General features: G+C 41.2%; 1 protein-coding gene across 1 annotated transcript in view; it reads right to left on the reverse strand.

Annotated features, from left to right (window-relative positions):
- Nucleotides 1–24,152, reverse strand: part of nuf2 (UF2 component of NDC80 kinetochore complex) — an 80,108-nt gene that overhangs the window by 23,073 nt on the left and 32,883 nt on the right. The window contains exons 5-9 of the mRNA XM_073063527.1: nucleotides 23,977–24,038; nucleotides 17,200–17,297; nucleotides 12,625–12,698; nucleotides 11,185–11,281; nucleotides 6,341–6,403 (exon numbers count right to left, since the gene is read on the reverse strand). Coding sequence (XP_072919628.1) covers nucleotides 6,341–6,403; nucleotides 11,185–11,281; nucleotides 12,625–12,698; nucleotides 17,200–17,297; nucleotides 23,977–24,038 — 394 coding nt within the window. The remainder of the gene's footprint in view (nucleotides 1–6,340; nucleotides 6,404–11,184; nucleotides 11,282–12,624; nucleotides 12,699–17,199; nucleotides 17,298–23,976; nucleotides 24,039–24,152) is intronic.

The following is a 24,152-nucleotide window of genomic DNA, read 5'->3' on the forward strand; positions in this document are numbered from 1 at the left end:
CTGACAAAAAAAAGCATCGGTGCCACCACCAACCACTCAAGCGTGAGCAAAGCAACAGCAAAGAGACAGACTTGCAGTTACCCCAAAGACTTCACATTTCACCTGGTATTCAACATACCGCAGGTTCTCTCTCACTAATAAGCGAGAAAGAGGAGTCTCCATTTTCCCAGTGAGCAGGGAGACATAACAAATAACTCGCTGGTTTATGATGTTAAAAGTCCGTTACGTCGCTTTTTTCGAGCTCTGTGCCTGGAGATCGCAAAGATCCCAGGTCTCCAGGCATACAGCAGATATCCCAGCTCCCATGATGGCACACAGATCTCGTCATGACACCAACCCTGAATCCGCTCGTCTCCAGAGCCCTGAGATCCTAGGCTTCTGAATTTGAGCTGGACTCTTAGGCCAAGCCTTTGGCGTGCACAACGGCCAGCTATGGAACCCCAAGAGCAGGTCCCATTCCTGCAAAGAACCAACCACTCAAAGCATTTCAACACTGTAGATGTGAGTGCTACTGGGGGATAGTCATTAAGGCAGCTCACATTATTCTTCTTAGGCACTGGTATAATTGTTGTCTTTTTGAAGCAAGTGGGAACTTCCATCCATAGCAGTGAAATGTTGAAAAAGTGACTGAATACTCCCGCCAGTTGGTTGGCGCAGGCTTTCAGAGCCTTACCAGGTACTCCATCGGGCACTTCCGCCTTGCGAGGGTTCACCCTCTTTAAAGACAGCCAAACATCAGCCTCTGAGACAGAGATGACAGGGTCATCAGGTGCAGCAGGGAACTTCACAGATGTAGTAATATTCTCCCTTTCAAAGCAGGCATAGAAGGAGTTGGATCCATCTGGTAGTGAGGCTTTGCTGTCATTCATGCCATTGGGTTTTACTCTGTAGGAAGTAATGTCTTGCAAATTGGAGGTGGAGGATAAATGCGCGGCTGAGGGATTGGAGCAGAGGACAGGGATTCAGATTACTGGATCGTTGGGACCTCTTCTGGGACAGGTCTTACCTACACAAAAAGGACAGGTTGCACTTGAATCCAAGAAGGACCAATATCCTGGCGGGAAGGTTTGCCAAGGTTATTGGGGAGAGTTTAAACTAGAATTGCTGGGGAGTGGGAACCAAACTGAAGTGACAGAGGAAAGGGATGTTGGCTCACAAATAGAGAAAGTTTGGAGACAGTGCGATAGGGAGGATAGGCATGTGATAGGGAAGAGTATCATGAATAAAGCAGATGAGCTTAGAGCGTGGATCAGCACTTGGAGCTATGATGTTGTGGCCATTACAGAGACTTCGATGGTGCAGGGGCAGGAATGGTTACTTAGAGTGCCAGGCTTCAGATGTTTCAGAAAGGATAGGGAGGGAAGCAAAAGAGGTGGGGCATGGCACTGTTGATCAGAGATAGTGTCACGGCTGCAGAAAAGGAGGCATGGAGGGATTGTCTACAGAGTCTCTGTGGGTGGAAGTTAGGAATAGGAAGGGGTCAATAACTCTACTGGGTGTTTTTTTCAAATATATAGACCACCCAATAGTAACAGGGACATCGAGGAGCAGATAGGGAGACAGATTCTGGAAAGGAGTAATAATAACAGGGTTGTTATGGTGGGAGATTTTAATTTCTCAAATATTGATTGGCATTTCCCTAGAGTGAGGGGTTTAGATGGGGTGAACTTTGTTAGGTGCGTTCAGGAAGGTTTCTTAACACAATATATAGATAAGCCTACAAGAGGAGAGGCTGTACTTGATCTGGTATTGGGAAATTAACCTAGTCAGGTGTCAGGTCTCTCAGTAGGAGAGCATTTTGGAGATAGAGATCACCTTTACCATGGAGTAAGGAGAACTATGAGGCCATCAGGCAGGAACTTGGAAGCATGATTTGGAAACGTTCTCAGGGAAATGTATGGAAGAAATGTGACAAATGTTCAGGGGATACTTGCATGGGGTTCTGAGTAGGTACGTTCTAATGAGACATGGAAAGGATGGTAGGGTACAAGATCCATGGTGCACAAAGGCTGTTGTAAATCTAGTCAAGAAGAGCTTACGAAAGGTTCAGAAAACAAGGTAATGATATCAATCTAGAAGATTATACTGTAAGGCTAGCAGGAAGGAGCTTAAGAATGAAATTAGGAGAGCCAGAAGGGGCCAGGAGAAGGCTTTGGCGAACAGGATTAAGGAAAACCCCAAGGCATTCTACAAGTATGTGAAGAGCACGAGGATAAGACGTGAGAGAATAGGACCAATCAAGTGTGACAGCGGAAAAGTGTGTATGGAACCAGAGGAAATAGCGGAGGTACTTAATGAATACTTTGCTTCAGTATTCACAATGGAAAAGGATCTTGGCAATTGTAGGGATGACTTGCAGAGGACTGAAAAGCTTGAGAATGTAGATATTAAGAAAAAGGATGTACTGGAGCTTTTGCAAAGCATCAAGTTGGATAAGTCACGGGGACCGGACTCGGGCTGCTGTGGGAAGCGAGGGAGGAGATTGCTGAGCCTCTGACAATGATCTTTGCATCATCAATGAGGAGAGGTTCCAAAGGACTGGAGGGTTGCGGCTGTTGGTCCCTTATTCAAGGAGAGTAGGGATAGCCCAGGAAATAATAGGCTAGTGAGTCTTACTTCCGTGGTTGGTAAGTTGCTGGAGAAGATACTGAGAGGCATAATTTATGAACATTTGGAGAGGCATGATATGATTAGGAATAGTCAGCATGGCTTTGTCAAAGGCAGGTCGTGCCTTATGAGCCTGATTGGATTATTTGAGGATGTGACTAAGCACGTTGATGGATTTTAGCAAGGCATTTGATAAGGTACCACATGCAAGGCTTATTGAGAAAGTAGGAGGCATGGGATTCAAGGGAACATTGCTTTGTGGATCTAGAACTGGCTTGCCCACAGAAGGCAAAGTGTGGTTGTAGACGGGTCATATTCTGCATGGAGGCTGTTGACCCAATGGTGTGCCTCAGGGATCTGTTCTGGGACCACTACTCTTTGTGATGTTTATAAATGACCTGGATGAGGAAGTGGAGTGATGGGTTAGTAAATTTGCTGATGACACAAAGGTTGGAGGTGTTGTGGATAGTGTGAAGGGCTGTCAGAGGTTACAACAGGACATTGATAGGATGCAAAACTGGGCTGAGAAGTGGCAGATGGAGTTCAACCCAGATAAGTGTGAGGTGATTCATTTTGGTAGGTCAAGTATGATGGCAGAATATAGCATTAATGCTAAGACTCTTGGCAGTGTGGAGGATCAGAGGGATCTTGGAGTCAGAGTCCATAGCACATTCAAAGCTGCTATGCAGGTTGACCATGGTTAAGAAAGCATACGGTGCATTGCCTTCAATTCTGGGATTAAGTTTAAGATCCGAGCGGTAAGTTTGCAGACCCTGGTCTGACCCCACTTGGAGTACTGAGCTTAGTTCTGGTCACCTCAATACAGGAAGGACATGGAAACCATTGAAAGGGTGCAGAGGAGATCTACAAGCATGTTGCCTGGACTGGGGAGTGTGTCTTATGAGAATAGGTTAGTGAACTTGGCCTTTTCTCCTTGGAGTGACAGAGGATGAGAGGTGACTTGATAGAGGTGTACAAGATCATGAGAGGCATTGATCGTGTGGAGAGACAGAGGCTTTTCTCCAGGACTGAAATGGCTACACAAGGAGGCATAGTTTTAAGGTGCTTGGAAGCAGGTACAGAGAAGAAGTCAGGGCTAAGTTTTTTTTTAATATAAACGCAGAGAATGGTGAGTGCATGGAAAGGGCTACCGGCAGTGGTGGTAGAGGCAGAACCAATAGGGTCTTTTAAGAGACTCCTGGATGGCTACATGGAGCTTAGAAAAATAGAGGGCTATGGGTAACGCCGAGGTAGTTCTAAGGTAGGGACAAGTTTGGCACAGCTTTGTGGGCCGAAGGGCCTGTATTGTGCTGAATGTTTTCTATGTTTCTAAACTCTTCCAGAGTTGTCGTACATCCAATGTCACCTCCAACCTCATTTGAAATTGGCTCTTTGCTCTTGAAATAGCCCTCACAGCCTGATGGTCTCAGCCCAAAACATTGACTCTTTATTCCCGCCCATATACTGCCTGACCTGCTGAGCTCCTCCAGCACATTGTGTGTATTGCTCTAAATTTCCAGCATCTGCAGTACTCTTGTGTCTATGATTTATTGGTCCACTGCAAAGTTTCTTCAAGGTATGCATACACCTGAAGTTTAAATACTCTTCGAAAAGAATTCAGTGAGAGTCTCTCATTGCTCTAATTCTTCCACCATGTGCTCACCCAGACTTGCTATCACAGCCATGTATCCTTCCTGGGAACTTGTCTCCGCCACCACCTTGTACCACATATCTTCCAGCTCCATTTCCAGACCTCCCAGCTTGGATCCAGCAAGCGTTAAATTGACTTTCTCCCGCCACTGCTCCCTCTGATTTCTACGTGCCACTCTCACCGCTCCAAAAATCCACAGCTCCAACCAACAATTCTTCTCCTTCCTCACATCCACTAAGAATTGCAAGATCGAGCATCTCAAGATGCGGCAGCCTACAGTCCCTCCAACTCTGAACTCTGCCTCCTGCCACCTCTAGTTCAGGCTCAAACCTTGGGATCATCCACCTCCAAAACGCAGACACCACCGCCAACTCCAGTTCTGAACTTACCACTTCAAAACCACAGACCTTGCTGCCACCAGCTCTCTTGTCAACCTCTATGCCAGCTGATTTCAAACCACGGATCCTGCACTCTCCAGCTCAAACTTCAGCTGCCTACTCCCCCAGGCCAAGACCTTTCTTACTGCCGCTGGGTTCAGTGGTTCTTCTTTCCACCACTATTACTCCACACCAATCCCGGATCTCCTTAGCTCCTCTCCACCCCCTCCCCTGCAATCCTCTGAGCCTCCCTCTTCCTCCCACCCTATGTTCCCAGAACACCCCCACACCATCCACTCCTCTGACCTCTCCAATTCTCTTCCCACCCCTTATCCTAGCTCTAAATCCTGCCATGTTTTCACCATATTCTCCAATCTTCCCGTATCTGAGGTAGAATGTTCTGCTCTCAGTAAGGGTCTCACCTTTATCCCCCTGTGCCCGCACCTTAGTGAGCTCCCCACCCACCATGACACTGAGCTCTTCTTCCATTGCCTTTGTCTCCATGCCTACTTCTTTGGCAAGGATTCTCCGGCTTGCACTGATGACCTCTTTTTTCGTCTTCAACCCTCCTCCTCTTCTTGGATGTACCGCTCTGGTGTTCTGCCTGCTCTGGATCTTTTTAACTAACTGCCAATGAGACATCAACCGTTTCAACTTTAACACTCCTCCTTCCAATTCAAATCTTACTCCCTTTGAACGCACTGCTCACTACTCTCTCCACACTAATCTAGTCCTAATTAAGGGTTTCAGCCCAAAACGTCGACTGTTTATTCCCATTCATGGATACTGCCTGACCTGCTGAACTCCAGTATATTATGTATACTGCTCTAAATTTCCAGCATCTGCAGTACCTCTGGTGTCAAAGATTACTCCTTTATTTTGCTGTTGGAAGCATAATGGGAGAATGTTTTTGTTAATCTATTTATAAAACATAAATGTTGCTATGAAAGGTCAGACTTACTGCCAATTCTTAGAAACACTTGAGAAGGCATTGGCAAGCATCTTCTCAAACCTCAGCAATCTGTGTTATGATGGAATTATCACAATTCTGTAGGAAAATAGTGCCTTTTTTAAAAAAAAACAATAAAGAAGCAATGGTACAGTCAAATATATTATACACAAGTGCTTGAAATTCCCCTTGCATATAAAAAGCATCAGCTCAGCTCCATTGAATATTGCACTTCCACATGTCAAGATAAACTGACATATGACATGGGTGGTGATTGAGGCAGATACAGTAGAGAGATTTAAGGCACTCTTGGGCTCATGAATGACAGAAAGAGGGAGAGTTATATGAAAGGGACGGGTTAGATTGATTTTGCAGTACATTGTGTGCTATACTGTTCTATAATTCTGTGTTCTATTGTGATGCTCTTACCGAGATGGATGCTTGAGCTTTGTTTTGATATTCAAAGAAAAACTATTTTTCTTGAAAAACAAGCACACCACTACTTGGATCAGAAATTGAAAGGCAGAATGAATTTGCATGTGCAAAATCTTAACACAAATTTACATTTCAAAAAGTCAACTAAAAATATTGGTGTTCACCAAATCACTAAAATCTTCAAGTTTTTATTGTCCAAGCCCAAAGCTTGTTTGTCTTGCAGCACATGTTGACTTACAAAAGATCCTAACATATGTTAGGATATGTTTTTATCCTAACATATAAAACCTTAATCAAAATTAAAACTTGAAATATATCTACCAGCACTTTGTTTCTTTCAGCAATTTTTGCCTTCAGTTGTGTAGTTACATCTTGAACGGAACTCTGAAAAAATAAAATAAAATAAATCAGCACATTACAATGTCATCAACATAACATGAAGGAGGGCATTTCAAGATATTGCCTCTAGATTTACTGCCCACTGATGTAGCCAGATGTCTATGAAATTAGCAGCTTTTGAATTGACAGATCTTTTACAAGATTTCATAGGGCAGGTGGAAACAAGTTCCAAGAAATGGCCAGGAAAAAATTGGAGATTTTGTATTACCATCAGCCCTCCTTATCCACGGGTTCCGCATGCGCGGATTCAACCAACCGCGGAACGGGAAAACCCGGAAGTTCTCTCTTCAGCACTCGTTGTTTGAGCATGTACAGACTTTTTTTTCTTGTTATTATTCCCTAAACAATACAGTATAACAACTATTTACATAGCATTTACATTGTATAGGTACTATAAGTAATCTAGAGATAACTTAAAGTACAGGCAGTCTTTAAGTCGGATTTGTACATAAGTCAGAACAGGGTACATCCAGTATTTAGTGTCAGTCAAACATCTGTCTTAGTATATAGTATATATTTTACCTTTCTATGCATATAAAACACTTAAGAAACGTATGTATTTCAATAATTAAACTACGTTGCTGAGTAATAATTGTAGCTTTCATCGGGGCAGGGCCTTCCACATGCTCCATTATTCTCACTTTATCCTTTAAAATTGTTCCGATCATTGACCGACTGTAGCCTAACGTTTTTCCAATTACTGATGGCATTTCACCTCTTTCCGATCGCTTTATTATTTCCACTTTATTTTCCAATCGCGATTGTTTTCCGTCAACGGAACAGAAACACTGCGGATTTAGCAGTAGTCATGGGCAGCGGGTCTGAGCTCCCCTGGGTCCTAAAGTCCACCCACACTGAGACAGGTTAAATAAGGGACTTGACCATCCGTGTATTTTGGTATCCGCTGGGAGTTCCGGAACCAATCCCCTGCGGATAAGGAGGGCCGACTGTATTTTTCATTACTGAAGGTGAGGACAAATTATTAACTATGTCAAGTCCAAATGATCCTAACATGGTGACCTTGGCAATTAATTTCAAAGCGGCTGTTGATAAAGAGAAAATAAACCTTGCGGCCCAAGTTAATCAGCTTTCAAAGACAAACACCACAGAATACCAAACAAATGAGCAATATATGTTTTCATATTCTCCATTTTTCATCCAAAGACCACACAAAAAATAGTCACGTTAAAATTTTAAAACAGAACTAGATTAGATTTGGGCATATCCCTCATAGCCTTAAAATAGGAGACATTATCCAGTGATCTACTGTACTAACCCAACTCACAACCTGAAGATTCACAAATGCAGAATTTGGGCTTCCTCAGCCTGTAGCAGATCACACACTGACTGTGCTTCTCCATCTAACAGTAATTATATGCATAGATAAATGTAATGGTAAAGAACTTTGTAATATTCTGCTACATTAATTGAAGTTGCTAACAGAATGAAGAGAGCAGATGTAGAAAACATTTGCTGCCCAATTAATTTTTTTAAAAGAATGGACCATCAGGCATAGGTACAGAGTCAGGATATTTGATCCATCCAGTTTGCTCTATCATGGCTGATTTATTTATTTTCCCCTCTCAACCCCATTCTCCTGCTTTCTTCTTTGATCTACCTTTGATAGATACTTAAGTTAGTAAGGACATCAATCTCTGCTTTAAATACACCCAGTGACCTAGCCTCTACAGCTGACTGTGACAATGAATTAAACAAATTCAGCACCTCCTAGCTAAAGAAATTCCTCATAATCTCAGTTCTAAAGGGATCTATTTCGAGTCTGTGCCCTCAAGTCCTAAACACTTACACTCCTATGATTTGAAACATTCTCTGCATGTCCACTTTATCTAGGCCTTTCAATAATCAACAGGTTTTAATAAGATCTTTTTTTATTCTAAATTCTGGCAAGTACAGGCACAAAGCCATTAAACTCTCCTCGTATATTAACTCTTTCATACCATGTCCATTCTCCTAAACCTCCTCTGGACCTTTCCAATGCCAACACATGCTTTCTTAGATATGGGACACAAGAAGGTGGTAGGGAAGATCCTTAATGAATATTTTGCTTCAGTATTCACTAGTGACAGGTATGTTGACATTTGTGAGGGCAATTTAAAAAAGGCTAATATGCTATAACATGTTGCAGTTACAAAAGATGTGCTAGAATTTCTGAAATTTTTTTAGGATAGACAAGTTCCTGGGGCCGGATGAGATATACCCCAAAATACTATAGGAAAGAAGAGAAGAGAATGCTGCACCTTTGGCGATAATCTTTGTATCCTCACTAGTCAAAGGAGTAGTACCAGATGTTAAGGAAGGTGGCAAATATTATTCCTTTATTCAAGAAAGGGAGTAGGGATAACCCTAAGGATTGTAGATCAGCGAGTCTTACTTCAGTGATGAGCAAATGATTGAAGATTCTTAGATACAGGATTTACAAGCATTTGGAGAAATAGTCAATGAGTAGGGATAGTCAGTATGGCTTTGAGGGGCAGGTTATGCCTCACCATAAGAAATAGGATCAAAATAAGGCTATTTGGTCCATCAAGTCTGCTGCACCATTTCATCATGGCTGATCCAATTTTCCCCTTGGCCCCAAACTCCTACCTTCTCCCCATATCCCTTCACATCCTGACTAATCAAGAATCTATGAACCTTTGTCTTAAATATATGTAATGATTTGGCGCCCCCCCCCCCCCAGTTTCCTGTGGCAAAGAATTCCACAGATTCACCACTCACGAACCTGATTGAATTATTGGAGGATGTTACAAAGCACATTGATTGTGATGTATATTGATTTTGATAAGTTTCCCATGGTAAGGTGGTTCAGAATGTCAGTAAGCATGGGATCCAGGGAACCTTGCTGCGTGGATAAAAAACTGGTTTACCTTGCCCATAGAAGATAGAAAGTGGTTGTAGATGGAGCACATTCTGCCTGGAATTTGATGAACAATGGCATTCCACATGAACGTTCTAGGACCTCTGCTTTATTGTGAACTTTATAAATGATTTGGATGATGAAACGGAAAGGTTGGTTAGTAAGTTTGCAGCTGACACGAAGGTTGGTGGAGTTGTGAATATTAATTAAGATTGCTGCACATTGTGACAGTACATTGACAGGATGCAAAGATGGGCTAAAAAGTGTCAGATGGAGTTCAACCCAGAAAAATTTAAAAGGTTAAATTTGAAGGCAGTATACAGGGTTAATGTGTTGGCGCGTGGCCTAGTGGCCAAGGCATCAGACTAGTAATCTGAAGGTCACTGGTTCGAGCCTCAGCTGAGGCAGCGTGTTTGTGTCCTTGAGCAAGGCACTTAACAACACATTGCTCTGCGACGACACCGGTGCCAAGCTGCATGGGTCCTAGTGCCCTTCCCTTGGACAACATCGGTGGCGTGGAGAGGGGAAGGCCTGCAGCTTGGGCAACTGCCGGTCTCCCATACAATCCTGCCCAGGCCTGCGCCCTGGAAAAACCTTCCAAGGCGCAAATCCATGGTCTCATGAGACTGACGGATGCCTATAAATACAGGGTTAGCAGCAGGATCTTAACAGTGTGAAGGAACAGAGGGATCTTGGGGTTCACATCCTAAACATCTCAAAGTTGCAACACAGGTTGATAGGGTTAAGAAGGTGTCTGGTGTGTTGGCCTTCATTAGTCATGGGATTCAGTTCAAGAGGAAATGTTGCAGCTCTGTAAACCCTATTTAGACCACACTTGGAAAACTGTAGAGAGCTCTGGTGGGTGCATTATAGGGAGGATGTGCAAACTGTAGAGAGGGTGCAGAGGAGATTTACGAGGATTCTGCCTTGACTAAAGACCATGCCTTAAGAAGATACGTTGAGCAAGCTAGCGATTTTCTCTTTAGAGGGAAAACATAGATCAAGTGGATAGTCAGAGACTTTTTCCCAGGGTATAAATGGCTAATACTAGAGGACATAATTTTAAAGATGACTGGTGGAAAGTAAAGCAGGGGAATGTCAGAGGTAAGTTTTTCTTTATACAAAGACAGATGTCCAGCGGTAGTGGTAGATGCAGATACGTTAGGGGCAGTTAAGAAACTCTAGGATAGGAAAATGGATGATAGAAATTGGAGAGCTATGTAGGAGGGAAGGCTAGATTGATCATAGTGCATGATGTGCCAAACTTTTAACCTACTGTAAGGGCCTGTACTGAGCTGTAATGTTCTACATTCCACACATGTTCTAATCTGCTCGCAGTATTCCAAATGTGGTCTGATCAATACCTTTTAAAGCTTCAGCAATACATCCCTGCTTTTATGCGTTAGTCCTCTTGAAATGAATGTATGATAGGAATGCATTTGCCTTCCTTACTACTGACTCAACCTCCAAGTTGGCCTTAAGGGATTCCTGCATAAGGGCTCCCAACTCCCTTTGCACTTCTAATTTCTGAATTTTCTCCCCAATTAGAAAATACTCTATGACTTTATTTCTTCTACCAAAAGCGTGTGAGCATACACTTCCCTAGTGTATTCCATTTGCCACTTCTTTGCCCATTCTCAAAATCTGTTCAAGTCCTGCTACAAACTCCCCGTTTCCTTATTACCTGCCCCTCTGCATCTTTATATCATCCACAAACATCGAGACAAAGCCATCAGTTCATCATCCAGATCATTAACATATAATGCAAAAAGTAGCCAACTCAAAAGCAACCCCTGCAGAACACTACTAGTCACTGACAGCCAACCAGAAAAGGCCCTCCTTTATTCCCATTCTACGCCTTCTGCCAGAAACAACACAGTACGCTTACCTGTTTGTGACGATATTCCCCGTTTATCACTTGGTGTAATTCTGTAATGTCAGCTGAAAGTACGTCAATTTTTGCCTTTTGCTCAGGTGGTATTGTGCTGGTAAAAGAAATGTTTTCCAATTATATTGCTTTATATTACTTCATCCAACTTGCACATCTTTAAAATGTCATTGAAATCAGTCTCATAGAAATACATTTGAGCAGTACAATAGGATTCAATTAATTCACTTTCAGTTTGTGGTACCAGATGACTGAACTGGCATCTCTTCACCCTTCAACTGAGAACTTGTGTTAAAAGTGCATAGGGTTATATAAAAGTATTCCATTACAACTGTAATATCACAAAAAAAAACTAATCTGCGTTTTTGAAGAACTAATGATTAATGAAGCCATTATCCTGTGCAAATGATTATAGAATAGCATCGATGGTTTATTACAGAGCCACTAAATTTGCAAAATTATAATATTCACCCAAAAGAAAACTTAATTTTATCAAAATGGTACAGAATGTCTAACAATGGAGATTGAAGGAGAGTAATATATTTCAGGCTTCATTAACAATTACCTCCTATACCTAATAAAGTGGACATTCATGGTCTTCTGCTGCTGTTGTCCATCCACTTCAAGGTTGTGTGTTTTGCATTCAGAGATGCTTTTATGCATACCACCATTGAAACACATGGTCATTTGAGTTATTGTCACCTTCATGTCAACTTGAAGCCATCTGGCCATTCTCCTCTAACGTCTCTCATTAACAAAGCACTTCTGCCCACAGAACTGCAGTTCACACTATTCTCTATAAAAGTCTAGGGATTATTGTGCTTGAAAATCCCAGGAGATCAGTAGTTTGTGAGATACTCAAACCACCCATCTGGCACCATTTCAATCATTCCACAGTCAAAGTTATTGAGATCAAATTTCTTTCCCATGGTGATGTTTCATCTGAACAACTGAACCTCTTGATCATATCTGCATGCTTTTATGCACTGAGTTGCAGCCACATGATTGGCCAATTAGATATTTGCATTAATGAGCAAGTATACAGATGCACCTAATAAAGTGGCCACCAAGTGTACTACTGCATTTGAATTTTGTTCAAAATCTAGCATTTCTTTTCCAAATAGATATTTCGGAAACAACCATATTTCTTTCTACAACTGCATTCACTACATTTGTACTATTTGCAATTGCTTTGCTTACGTTACCCTAGTCTAAAAATCTTCCATCATTTTGATTTTTCGTACAGCTTTGTAGTGCACATAATGCAGGTCAACTCCCACTGGAGGTTAATAAAATAAGTACAGCAAATCTCATATTTTCTGTACATGAGGGATCTGTGATCTCGCAATATACCTAGCAAGTGATTAAACTTGATTATACTGGTATAATTGAAAAATAACTATTCCTTCATTAGGTTAAGCTGCATGAAGATCAACCTACTTTAAGCTTTGAATTTTGTACTTCATTTCTTCATTTGAAGAAAACATCTGCTGCATCATCTCCAAATTCATTTTCTGTGGGGAATAATTGAACGTGACACATTTTTGACAAACATTATACTTTCACAATGAAGAATACTTTGCCTAAAATACATTTTTCACTGTTTTATTGTCAGAGTAGTCATGTCTATAATATAACCAGATCAGCAGAGTCCATTTGCTTGCATTCAGATATATGTCAAAATGTATTTAAAATCAAATCAACAAACCCCTTTACTAAAGGAAGCTAGTCAGTGAATAGATCTTCATGACTTAAAAATGTAAATTGGTTAAATTTTCAGATAATACAAAACAGGGAAAGACAGAAATGCATACACCAAATAAGCAACTGCAATCATTTTGCAAAATAAATTCAGTGCTGTTCTGATAATGGCAATATACCACACATGGTGAAAATGCTGTAAGTATACAGATAGGTGATCAGAAATAACAAACATTGCAATCTCTTGCACTTTCAATATCTAAGCAATGGAGTAACACAATGAGAAACAATAGCAGAATCAAAGTATTTATAGCTAAAGAACTACCAATTTTTGATCTGATCATATGTGCATTGTGTTCAATTCTGGAATATCTTAGATAAAGATTGTTTTATTATTTCTGATGCATATACAATGCTGACAACTCTCCAGATTCACAAATAGATTTATGAAAGACTTACAACTTTAGAGTCCCAGAACACTACAGCACAGAATCAGATCTTTTAGCCCAGCTGGAGCATAACAAACAATTAATCTGGCTAGTGTTACGAATGTGCCACAACTCTGAGGGGCCGAAGGGTACAAAGTAGCTCCCTCCTTTGTGAGAATCGCAAGATCGCTATTAATTCGGGTCTGGGACCCAGGAAATGAGAGAGAGACGTCCAGAATACACAGGTTTGGAATGTGTCCTGGCCTCCGAAAGGCAGAACCATTGATAATGGCTATTGTCTCTTGGAGACGGAATTGTGTATTGAGTACTGTACTACTCATTGAAGCCCTCAGGGAATGACCAGAGTGGGCTGGTTGAGGGATTGCATTAACCCAACCTGATTGACATCTGAGACCCCGTGAGTAAGGATAAAAGAGGGTCTGGGGAACAAACCCTTCAGATGCACCAGGAGAAACGCTAGAAATCCTGTGACAGCGTTTAATAGCGACAGCCGGTGGGGGGCTCGCATGCGTCCTTTTCCTAGGAATTGGCGGGCTTACCACGGAAGAACGGCTTAGCTAAAGGACCGGCTACATCAATGGAACTCTCAAAGGATCGACATCATAAAAAGGAAAAGCTGGCAAGTTTCTAAAATCTCTCTCTCTCTCTCTCCAACAATTGAAAACCCAGCGTTCCCCAAAGGCTGAAGCCTGTATGAACTGAGTGACTTTTATATTTCCATCGGACAATACATTATCCCCTAGACAACGATAGAGCTTATTTCTTATTGATTATTATTATACCCGCACTTTTAGAGTTAGTATTGACAACGTATATTATCTGTATGTTTGCATTGATATTATTTTTGTGTATTTTTACCAATAAATACTGTTAAAAATAGTACCATCAGACTTCAACGGACCTCTCTATCTTTACTGGTAAGTGACCCAGTTACAGGGTTCGTAACACTAGTCCCATCAACTTGCAACTGAATCATAGCCCTCCATATCCCTCCCATCCATGTACCTATCCGAATTTCTCTTAAATGCTGAAATCGAATCAGCATCTACCACTTGCACTGGCAGCTCGTTCCACACTCTCACCACCCTGAGTGAAGTAGTTTGTCCTCACATTCCCCTTAAACATTTCACCTTTCATCCTTAAACCATGACTCCTAGTTGTCATCTCACCCAACTTGCTTGCATTTACTCTATCTATACCCCTCAATTTTGTATCCCTCTTCAAACTTCCTCTCAATCTTCTACGTTCTAGGGAATAAAGTCCTAACCTATTCAACCATTCCCTACAACTCAGGTCCTGAAGTTCCAGCAACATCTTTGTAAATTTTCTCTGCACTTTCAATCTTATTTACATCTTTCCTATAGGTAGGTGACCAAAATTGCTTACCATACTCTACATTAGGCCTCACCAATGTCTTGTACAATTTCATCATAATATCCCAACTCCTGTACTCATCGATTTATGAAGGCCAAAGTGCCAAAAGCTTTTTAAGATTGTGTAGAGTATTGTACTTTATCTTTTGACTTCATCTGTGATGCCACTTACAAAGAATTATAGACCTGCATCCCCACTTCCCTCTGATCTACCCACTCCTCAGTGTCCTAACACTCACTGTGTAAAACCTATCCAAGCTGGTCCTTCCAAAGTGCAACACCTCAGACTTGTCTGCATTAAATTCCATCTGCCATTTCTCAGCCCATTTTTTTCAGCTGGTCCAGATCTCGCTGCAAGCATCAATAGTCTTCCTCATTGTCAATTACATCCCCAATCTCTGCATCATGCACAAATTTGCTGATCCAGTTTACCATGTTATCATCCAGATTGCTGATATAGATGACAAACAATGGACCCAGCACCAATCCTTGCAGCACATCATTAGTCAGGGGCAACCATCTACTACAACTCACTGGCTTCTCCCTCAAAGCCAAAGTCAAATCCAATTTACTACCTCATTGTGAAAGCCAAACAACTGAGCCTTCTTGACCAACCTCCGAAAGGCCTTGCTGATGTCTATGTAGACAACGTCCACTGCCTCGCTTTCATCAACTTTCCTGGTGGACGATGACAACAACAACACAAGATTAGTTAGAGACAATCTACCATGCACAAAACCGTGTTGACTTTCCCTAATCAGTCAATATACAAATACTTGCATATCCGGTCCCTTAGAATACCTTCTAGTAACTTCCCACCACTGATGTCAGGCTCATTCCTGGTTTATGCTTAGAGCCTTTTTTAAATAAAAACATTAGCTATCCTCCAGCACCTCACTGGTGACTAAGGATGTTTTAAGTATCTCTGCTATTTCTGCACCAGCCTCCCACAGGGTCCAAGGGAACACCTTGTCAAGCCCTCAAGACAGCAAACACCTCCTCCTCCTTTGTAATATGTATGCAGTACATGACCCCACTTCTACAGAGTGTGTTTGTCTCCTGAGTAAATACAGATGCAAAAAAAAAAATAAATTTAAGATCTCCCCCATCTCTTTCAGCTCCACACACAGATTACCATTCTGATATTTCAGAGAACCAATTTTGTCCCTTGCTATCCTTTTGCTCTTAATGCAGTAATTTATAAAAAGCCCTTAGGATTTTCCTTCACCTTATCTGTTAACCTCACATCTTCTTTTAGCCCTCCTGACTTCTATCTTTAAATGTTCTCTTGCATTTCTTATACTCAAGTACTTCATTTGCTCCCATTTGCCATGCATTTCCTTCTGTCTTAACCAGGGCCTCAATATCTGTCGAAAACTAAGGTTCCCTAAACATGTTATCCTTGTCTTTTATTCTGACAGGAACATACAAACTCCGTACTCTCAAAATTTCATTTTCGAAGGCTTCTCACTTACCCAGTATACCTTTGCCAGAAAACAACTGGTCCCAAACCACACTTGTCAGATCCTTTCTGATAACATCATATTTGGCCATTATCCAATTTAGAAACTCAACCAGAGGACCAGACCTATCCTTTTCCATAATTACCTTTAACCTAACTCCCTGAACTCACTTTGCAGGACCTTGTCACCCATTCTACCCATGTCATTGGTACTGATGTAGACCACAATCTCTGGCTGCTCACCCTTCAACTTAATGCTGCAGACTCAGAGATGTTCCTAATCCTTGCACCCGGGAGGCAACATTCCATCCAGGAATCTCATTCTTGTATGGGTGGCCCTCGTTTTTCGAACGTTCGCTTTATGACAGCTTGCTGTTATGAAAGACCTACATTAGTACCTGTTTTCGCTAACCAGAGGATTTTCGCTTTTACGAAAAAAAAGATGCCCACTTTATATGTGTGTTTACCCCGAGAAAGACTACCATGATCGTGAAGCCTTGTGTGGGCAGTTGTGTGCGCATGCGTGTACGTGCCGATTTTTTTCCCTCCAAATCGATTTTAGCTCACTGTCTTCCCAATTTTGAAGAGTGAAACTACACCATACATGCAATATTTCTACTTTATATAGACTGTATATTTATCACATCATTCCTACTTTTACTGTATGTTAGTGTTTTTAAAGGTTTTCCGTGTTATTTGGTATGATTCGGTAGGTTTTTTTTTGGTTCTGGGAACGCTCAAAAATTTTCCAAATAAATTAATGGTAATTCCTTCTTCGCTTTACGACATTTTGGCTTACAGAATCTACTTTCTGTTCCCCTAACCAAAGTTTTATGCACATTCTCCCATAGGAAAAACAGTGCAAAGTTACTACTATGATAGAGAAATTTCATTAAAAATAATTCCATATCAACCCAGTTCCTTCCTATGACGATACAGCTGTGAACATTTTAATTGTTACAGGGATATTGGTATATATTCTTTGCTGGAACATATTATCCTATAATTTAAAAAAAAAATTAATACTTACAAAACTTTTTTGTTGGTTCAGATAGGTCTCCAGGGCACTCCTCCTTAATTGAAGGAAACTAATGATTCCACTCAGGATCATAATGGTACGCTTTTTTTCTTTGATATTGAAAATAGTGTAAACGATGAGCAATTAAGAAGCAGAAAGAAAATAAATGGTTATAACTTCGCACATTCCAAAATACCTTCAATATTATTCTTAAGTTTGATTATTAAAATTAAGTAATTCGGTCAAATATGTTGGACTATAATAGTAAAATCTATTCAACACTAGTGCTTCTGAAAAAAAATCTACAAACTTGTAATTTTCCTTACCATTTTTCCAAAGTGTAATGTACAATAATCTGGTTTCAGTTACACAATTGTAAAACCATTTTGTTTAATTCAAGTCAATTGTAATTATCAATAGGTTAATACCCCAAGATGTATAACAAAACTATGTTAAACTGGATGATTCTACTTTTCCTACATCGACGTACTGCATATGCAATAAAAAGTTTATAGATCAAAAGGAATCTACTAGCTTTCTGCTAGATGCAGTCCAAAATTTATTTTTATAGATAATTTAAAAATGTACTGGAACTATGCGAATAGATTGGAAAAAGTTTGCCCTAGTTCAGTTTTTTGTTTGCCTTCCATTATCCATCAGATCTGATTACCAAGGCAGTCCTATAGCACAAAATCTATAATTTGTAGGGCATGAAAAGATGTTTGAGTGAAACTGGTGTTCAGAGATAACTTATGTGAACATTAAAGTGTTCTCTTCACTTTACATGACCTATTACAAAAGAAAAGAAAATATACATAGATGAATTACAAGTGCTAAAAAAAATACACATGGAATATTCAAACCATACTGTAAATTCAGTTTGTTCTGTTGCCCAACTGCTGAATAGAATTTGATTTCCTAGAATACCTAAAAACATTACAGCAAACTGTAAGCCAGCTTTATGTATGGGGTGGAGAGAATGGGTAATATGTTAACATGGACTGAAAACTAGGCCCATGGATCTGTTGTTGACCCTCACTTATTTGCTAGTTATGTTAACGACTTAGAGGAGGAAGAGTGCAAGGCATTCAAGTTTACTGATGGCAATGGGAAAAATCATACTGCGATCCTCATTACAATCATTAGGGAGGAGGTACAGGAGACTGAAGACCCACACTCAATTTATGAACAACTTATTCTCCTCTGCCATCAGATTTCGGAACGATCTATAAACCAAAGAACAGTACCTTGTTATTCCTTTTTTGCCCTATCTATTGTAATTTTGTATGGCTTTTCAACATATTGCTGCTACAAAACAGATTTCCCATCATAAGTTAGTGATACTATTTGATTCTGTTGTCAAATTCTGGAGATAAAACTGGCTGCACGGATGGATAAATATTTGGCAAATGGAACTTGATATATGAAAATACAAGTCATGTGCTTTGACTAGTGGAATCAAAAGGCAGTCCATTATCTTAATGGAGAGAGATTGCAAATTAGTGGAATACAGAGGAATGTTAATATCCCAGCAAAAGTAAAGGATGTAGTGAATACAAGCAATTTAAAAGATAAGTGGCATATTGCTCAGGCTTTAAAAAAAATAGCGAAGCATTGTCAAAATTATACAGCATGTTATTGGAGCTGGAGCATTCAGTGTAACTTGGATTCCTTATTTAAGGATATACAAGCTTTAAAAGCTGCCCAGAAGGGATTCACTAAACTAATCCCTGGGATAAGTAGGCTACCCCATAGCAAACAGCTAATAAAGTTAAAATTGATTATTTGGAGTTTAAAAGAATAAAAGGATGATAGCAGAAGTAGTGAGACTGTGTACAGGTGTCCCCCATTTTTCAAACTTTTGCTTTACGACAACTCGCTGTTTTGCTAACCAAAGAGGATTTTCGCTTTTACAAAAAAAAAAAAGAAGCCCACTTTATACGTGTGCTTACCCCCAGAAAGACTATCATGATCGTGAAGCCTTGTGTGGGCAGTTGTATGCGCATGCGTGTACGTGCGTATGCATGTACATGCCAATTTTTTTCTCCAAATCGATTTTGGCTTGCTGTCTTCCTGATTTTGATAAGTGAAACTACACCGTACATACAATATTTCTATTTTATATAGGCTGTATATTCATCATATCATTCCTGCTTTTATTATATGTTAGTGTTATTTTAGGTTTTGTGTGTTATTTGGTTTGATTTGGTAGGTTATTTTTTTGGGTCTGGGAATGCTCAAAAATTTTTCCCATATAAATTAATGGTAATTACTTCTTCACTTTACGACATTTTTGTTTACAAACGGTTTCATAAGAACGCTCTACCTTCGGACAGTGGGGAAAACCTGTAATTCTCTATCCTAGAGGGTCGTAGAACCCAGATTATTGTAGTCTTTTTTTAAAAAAAAACCAACTAGATAAATTTTTGAAACGTCAGTTTTGAAACGGCAGCTTTGCTGAAATGGTACAGAAGAGTTGAGGCCTGGGGCATATCAGCCATGATCCAAATGAATGGCGGAGCAGTTTAAAAGGACTATATGACTTACTCCCAATCATATTTTCTCGCATTTCTGCACGGATGCCACAGCACCCTTTGGCTAGGAAAAATGCTCTGCTCCATGTAGCTTGTTGTTCAGTCAGGAACAGATTCCTCACGAGTCAAGATCACCAAAAATTTTAAGTGGTTAATAATATTGTTAAGGGCTGGTGCATTTTTGGTGATGCTTCTATAGGCTACAGTTAACAATTATTCAATGAGACCACCAGGAATGTGTATGAGATATCATAGTACTCTAGGGAATGCTGAAAATAAGTTATGAAGCAAAGGAACATCTTTATACCGTACACTTCTATGACAGGTTTAGCAAACACATTGAGTGTCAATCTTTCACACTGGGAAGGAAGGCCTGGGAGAATATAATGGGTAAATAAGTATAATCATTTCTTCTGGATAGAGGAATAAATATTTTGTTGCAATTTTAATTGCTTTTCTAAGGCAACACGAGTGAATCTGCAGATGCTGGAAATAAATAAAAACACAAAATGCTGGCAGAACTCAGCAAGCCAGACAGCATCTATGGGAGGAGATAGTGACGACGTTTCGGGCCAAAACCCTTCATCAGGAGTGAATGAAGGGGGGATAAGAAGTGGGGGGAGGGATAAAGTAGAGCTAGGAAGTGATAGGCTGGAGGGAAATGGGCTAGAGGGAAGGTGGAGAATTATGGGAAATAAAAGAGAAAGAAAGGTAGGGCTGGGGGGGGGGGGGGGTGGGGAGATTATAGTGGGGGGGGGGAGAGAAAGAGAACCAGACTAAAATAATAGATAGGGATGGGGGTAAGGGGGGGCAGGGGTATCAACGGAGGTCTATGAGTTGGATGTTCATGCCAGCAGGTAGGAGGCTACCTAGGCGGGAGATAAGGTATTGCTCCATCGACCTGCGTGTGGCCTCATCTTGACGGTAGAGGCAGCCATGGACAGACATGTCGGAGTGGGAGTGGTCTGTGGAATTGAAGTGTGTGGCCACAGGGAGATCCCGCCACTGCTGGAGAACTGAGCGCTGGTGTTCAGCGAAACGGTCTCCTAGTCTGCGGCGGGTCTCCCCAATGTATAAATGGCCACATCGGGAGCACCGGATACAGTATATCACCCCATTTGACTCGCAGGTGAAGTGGTGCCTCACCTGAAAGGACTGTCTGGGGCCTGGGATGGTGGTGAGGGAAGAAGTGTTGGGGCAGGTGTAGCACTTCTTCCGTTTGCAGGAATGAGTGCCCGGAGGGAGGTTGGTGGGGAGGGGTGGGGGGGATGAATGGACAAGGGAGTCGCGTAGGGAGCGATCCCTGCGGAAAGCCGAGAATGGGGGGGGGTGAAGGGAAGATGTGGCTGGTGGTGGGATCACGTAGGAGGTGGCGGAAGTTACGGAGGATTATATGTTGGATCTGTAGGCTGGTAGGGTGATAGGTGAGGACCAGGGGGACTCTATCTCTGGTGGGCTGGCAGGGGGATGGGGTGAGGGCAGAGGTGCGTGAAATACGGGAGACGCGATGGAGGGCAGAGTTGATAGTGGATGAAGGGAAGCCCCTTTCTTTTAAAAAAAAAGGAAGACATCTCCTTTGTCCTAGAATGAAAGGCCTCATCCTTTTTTTTTAAACTTTTTTTTTTATTGTTTTCAAATAGTTACAGAATAAATGTGTATGAGAAAAAAAAAGTGTCACCCAGCCCCCCTCCCCTTAACCCCTCCCCCCTAACATCCCTATTAGAAAGGCCTCATCCTGAGAGCAGATGCGGCGGAGGCAGAGGAATTGAGAGAAAGGATAGCATTTTTGCAGGAGACAGGGTGGGAGGAGGAATAGTCTAGGTAGCTGTGGGAGTTAGTAGGTTTGCAGTAGACGTCGGTGGATAGGCTGTCTCCGGAGATAGAAACAGAAAGATCTAGAAAGGGGAGGGAGGTGTCGGAAATAGACCAGGTGAATTTGAGGGCGGGGTGAAAGTTGGAGACGAAGTTAACGAAGTCAACGAGCTCAGCATGTGTGCAGGAAGCAGCGCCGATGCAGTCATCAATATAACGCTGGAAAAGAGGACGACAGATACCGGTGTAGGCTTGGAACATAGATTGCTCCACATGGCCGACAAAAAAGTAGGCATAGCTAGGACCCATGCGGGTGCCCATGGCTACACCCTTAGTTTGGAGGAAGTGGGAGGAGCCAAAGGAGAAATTGTTAAGGGTAAGGATTAATTTCGTGAGGCGGAGAAGAGTGGTGATAGAAGGTGACTGGCTGGGTCCGGAATCCAGGAAGAAACGGAGAGCTTGGAGACCTTCCTGGTGGGGGATAGAGGTATATAGGGACTGGACGTCCATGGTGAAAATGAGGCGGTGGGAGCCAGGGAACTTGAAATCTTTGAAGAGATGCAAAGCATGGGAAGTATCACGGACATAGGTGGGAAGGTATTGACCAAGGGGAGATAAAACAGAGTCGAGATAGCAGAAATGAGTTCAGTGGGGCAGGAGCAAGCAGAGACAATGGGTCTGCCTGGACAGGCAGGTTTCTGAATCTTAGGTAGAAGGTAGAAACCGGAAGTGCGGGGTGTGGGAACTATAAGTTTGGTGGCCGTGGATGGGAGATCTCCCGAGCTTCAATCTATGTTCCAAGCCTACACCGGTATCTGTCCTCCTCTTTTTAGTTATTATCATTATTATTATTTCTTATTATTTTAGTCTGGTTCTCTTTCTCTCTCTTTCCCCCCCCCCCCCACTATAATCTCCCCCCAGCCCTACCTTTCTTTCTCTTTTATTTCCCATAATTCTCCACCTTCCCCCAGCCCATTTCCCTCCCGCCTATCACTTCCTAGCTCTCTACTTTACCCCTCCCCCCACTTCTTATCCCCCCTTGACCATCCCATGTTACTTCACTCCTGATGAAGGGTTTCGGCCCGAAACGTCGTCACTACCTCCTCCCATAGATGCTGTCTGGCCTGCTGAGTTCTGCCAGCATTCTGTGTTTTTATTCATTGCTTTTCTCTTTGGTTAATTGTGGTTTACCACGTCAAATACTTAATTGAAATCTATGCACTATAGTCATGTTGTGGCGATTCATACTATCACATGGAAAAGAATCTGGATTTTATTGTATCAAATTTCAGTTGGCTCAGCAAATTATTGCCTCCAAAAATTTAAACAGCACCAGATATCAAAACATAACAAATTTCAAGAAAAATATAATTCAATTGAGTTTTTTTGCTAAACAGAAAAAAGTCCTTTGCAAAAGAAACAAATTTCATACATCTGGCTATTCACTTACAGTGGTAAGTCACAGTCAAATTAACTCCCTTGTTTTACTATTCGCTACACTACACACAAGAGGTTTGAAACTGAAAAAAAAACTCGTGGATGCAAAACAGTTTAGACCCAAGTACTGAGTACAGGAGTTGGGGATGTTGTGTTGAAGTCGTACAAGATGCTGCTGAGGCTTAATTTGTGTTTAGTTTTTGTCAGCTACCTGCAGGAAAAAAGTAAATAATATTTAAAGAATACACAGAAAACGTACAAGGATATTGCTAGGATAGGAGAACCTGCATTAAGGAAAGATCGAATAGAACTTTATTCTCCCGAAAATATAAGATTGAGGGGAGACTTTATAGAGATATTCAAAATTATGAGGGGTATAGATGTGTAAATTTAATAAGGCGTTTTCCACTGAGGTTGGATGAGACTACAACTAGAGGTCATGGGTTAAGTGTGAAAAGATGAAAATATTTAAGGGGAACACGAGGAGAAATTTCTTCACTCAAGAGCGGCGAGCTGCCAGCGCTAGTGATGGATGCAATTCAAATTTCAACATTTGAGAAAATTGGACAGGTACATGGAAGGGAGGGGCAAGGACGGCTGTGGTCCGTGTGGCAGATAAATAGGACTAGGCAGTTTAAATGGTTTGGCACTGACTAGATGGGCTAAAGGGTTTGTTTCTGTGCTGTAGTTTTCTATGACTCTTTACAAGTCTATAAATTACTACTTTGGGAAATTCCTTCATGCTTTTGAGTCTGTTGTAATTTCATTCCATTTAGTAAACTGAATAATATGATTTAAAACAGACTTTCAATCTAGATAATACCCTTAATTTTAAACACAAGTAGTGTGAATTTGAGTCATAAAACTATGAAATTAGCAAATTATAATTGGTTATAATCCTGAGCTGTATTATGAGAGATGAAATTGTCTAATCCCCGACTTACTTTTCCAACCACTGAAACTAAGCATACTTCAATATGGAATCTGTATTAATTTGGAAACTTACTCGGATTCCAGAAGTCATTCATCGTAAAATTTGGTATTGCGCATAGTGATATTAAGCTATGCCTGGAAGAGATATTAAAAACAAAGAGTATTATGGCTTCTTTTAAACAATACAGCAAACAAAAAAAATATCCTTTTTGTGTCAAATTCCATGTAAATACATAGCTCTAAAGTAAT

The sequence above is a fragment of the Hemitrygon akajei genome, chromosome 12 (assembly GCF_048418815.1).
Source record: "Hemitrygon akajei chromosome 12, sHemAka1.3, whole genome shotgun sequence".
Lineage (NCBI taxonomy): Eukaryota > Metazoa > Chordata > Chondrichthyes > Myliobatiformes > Dasyatidae > Hemitrygon > Hemitrygon akajei.